A 2,019-nucleotide genomic window follows, 5' to 3' on the forward strand; every position below is an offset into this window, starting at 1 on the left:
CTCTCGCCCCAGCGTGCGGGGCGGCCCCGCAGACGGGCCGGGCCACAAGCTGCAGCCCGGCTGCTCCGAGGCGCCCGGCGCTCCGCCTTCCCTCCGGCTGCCCCGCGGCAGCGTCCGGCTTTCCCCGCGTGCCTGCTTTTCCCCGGGCCCTCGAGCCGCGGTCTGGCGCGGCGCCGCGCAGCCCTGGCTGACCGCACGGGTGCTCGAGGCCCGCGAACGTGGGCGAGGGCAAAGGAAGGGAGCCTCTGCCGGGAGTCAGAACCATATTTGTTTTTAATTATACAAATTGCTCAGGCTTTATATTATCACATCAATGACATGAAACACCAGCATGTATTGATTAAACTCAACAACGCAGCGCCCCAGGACCCAGAGTTCGGGGGACGGCGTGGCTCGAGGCCGGGCGGAGCGGGGAGAGCAGTTCTGCCGGCGCTGCTCGAGCCAGGCCCGGGACGGGCAACGTCCGAGCCGCCTCTGCGCCCCGAGAGCGGCCGCGGGCGCGGAGCCGGGCGCGGGGACGCGCGCCCCGCAGCAGCTCCCGCGCCCCGCAGCGGACGCGGGGCCTCCCCGGCAGCGGCGGCGGCGGCGGCTGGGCGCGCTCCTCCGGGGCGAAGCCGCGCGGCTCCCCCGGCAGCGGGGTGAAGGCAGCAGTGTCCGTGGCTGTGGTTTGGTGTGTGTGGCTTTTCCATCCTTCCTCCTTCTGCTCCTCCTCGTTGTCCTTCCCGAACCCATGATCGTCTAGCTCCGAATCGCCGTCTTCCTGTCTCGGTCTTTACTCTGCAGAGGAGAGGGAGAAGGCGGGTTAGGGAAACGCACCGGGGCTGGGAATCGCACCAGCGCCCCAGCGCCAGCCTGGCAGCCCCTCGCTCCTCCCCGCGCCRGTGCAACCTGCAGCGGCTCCGTGCCGGCAGCCCAGGCGACGTGGGGCGGCGTTTCCCCGGGCATCGCGGCTGCGCGTCCCTCCGGGGACCCGGGCTGCAGCCGGAGCCGCTTCCTCCAATGCCTCTCCCTGCGTCCCTGGGACGGGGGCCGCGGTGGGCTGCAAACACCGATCCGTCTCCGTCCGCTCGGTCGCCAGCCGCGGTGCCCCAAAGCCGCCGGCGCCCCGGGGACAGGCGGGCCACAAGGCGGGCCGCGCTCCCGGCCGGGGCAGCCGGCGGCCTGCTGGGCTCCGCCGCGGCGCTCTCCTCCCGGGGCCGGCACCTTAGGTGGCTTTGCCCCGTCTCCGCCGCCGCCGGCGCAGCCTCCCCCTCCGGCGCACGTGCGGCCCCTGCTCTGACTCTTCCTTTGTTACCGGGGAGGGGAGGGGAGGCGAAGGGGAGTTCAGCTCCGAAACGGTAAAATTAAATTTCCCAGATGTTCGGGCCCCAGGAGTTCTTGTGCTGTCTGGAGAGGAAATGGGGATTCGGAAAATCCCGCCTCATATTTTTTCCCCTATCACCTTGCCTTTCCGCTGCCATTAAGTGCAGCAGGAACAGTAAATTACAGGGCTGCGGAGCCGTCCCATCTCGTAGATACGGCGGGGGCGGAGGGGGCCGGCGCTGGTGGGGGGCACCCGGAGCAGGGCCCCGCGGGCGGCTCTCCGGCCGTGGGGATGCCTAGCCCCTGGGAAGCAGCGGGCCTGGCGGGCCCCGTCGGGAGGGCTCGGGTTCAAGCTCGCGTCTCTGCTGCGCCGCACTCGGCAGCGTCCCGTGCGCCGGCAGTGTCCCCTGCGCCTGCCGGCAGTGCCCTGCGTCGTGGGGGACGGAGGGAAGCGGCGGATACGCTCCGCCTGCTGTGCCCGCTGCCTGTCCCCTCCACTAAATTCCTGCCTCGGCGCAGCCGTGCCGGAGGAGAGCCGTGCCGGCCTGCGAGCAGTTTTCCTAGGCTGGCGGTAAAGCCCCCGTGAGTCCAGGCAGGCAGGCACAAGCCCTCCGAAAGCATTTGCCGGGATTTCGCCTCTCGCGCTCCGGAGCGCTGGCGGCTCGGCAGGGCCGCCGAGGTGCCCGTAAAGCCCCCGCCGCTGGTGCCGCCGCCTCC

At 70.9% G+C, this 2,019-nt stretch overlaps 2 protein-coding genes across 2 annotated transcripts in view; one reads left to right on the forward strand and one right to left on the reverse strand.

Annotated features, from left to right (window-relative positions):
- The window catches only part of BOP1 (BOP1 ribosomal biogenesis factor), a gene marked incomplete at its 5' end in the record, with an annotated part of 65,479 nt that overhangs the window by 44,581 nt on the left and 18,879 nt on the right, over window positions 1-2,019 (forward strand). The window lies entirely within an intron of this gene.
- Window positions 646-2,019, reverse strand: part of SCX (scleraxis bHLH transcription factor) — an 8,108-nt gene continuing 6,734 nt past the window's right edge. The window contains exon 2 of the mRNA XM_085317785.1: window positions 646-777. Coding sequence (XP_085173911.1) covers window positions 739-777 — 39 coding nt within the window. The 3' untranslated portion in view covers window positions 646-738. The remainder of the gene's footprint in view (window positions 778-2,019) is intronic.

The sequence above is a fragment of the Rhea americana genome, unplaced genomic scaffold (genome assembly GCF_003343005.1).
Source record: "Rhea americana isolate MKP2758 unplaced genomic scaffold, rheAme1 scaffold_505, whole genome shotgun sequence".
Classification (NCBI taxonomy): domain Eukaryota; kingdom Metazoa; phylum Chordata; class Aves; order Rheiformes; family Rheidae; genus Rhea; species Rhea americana.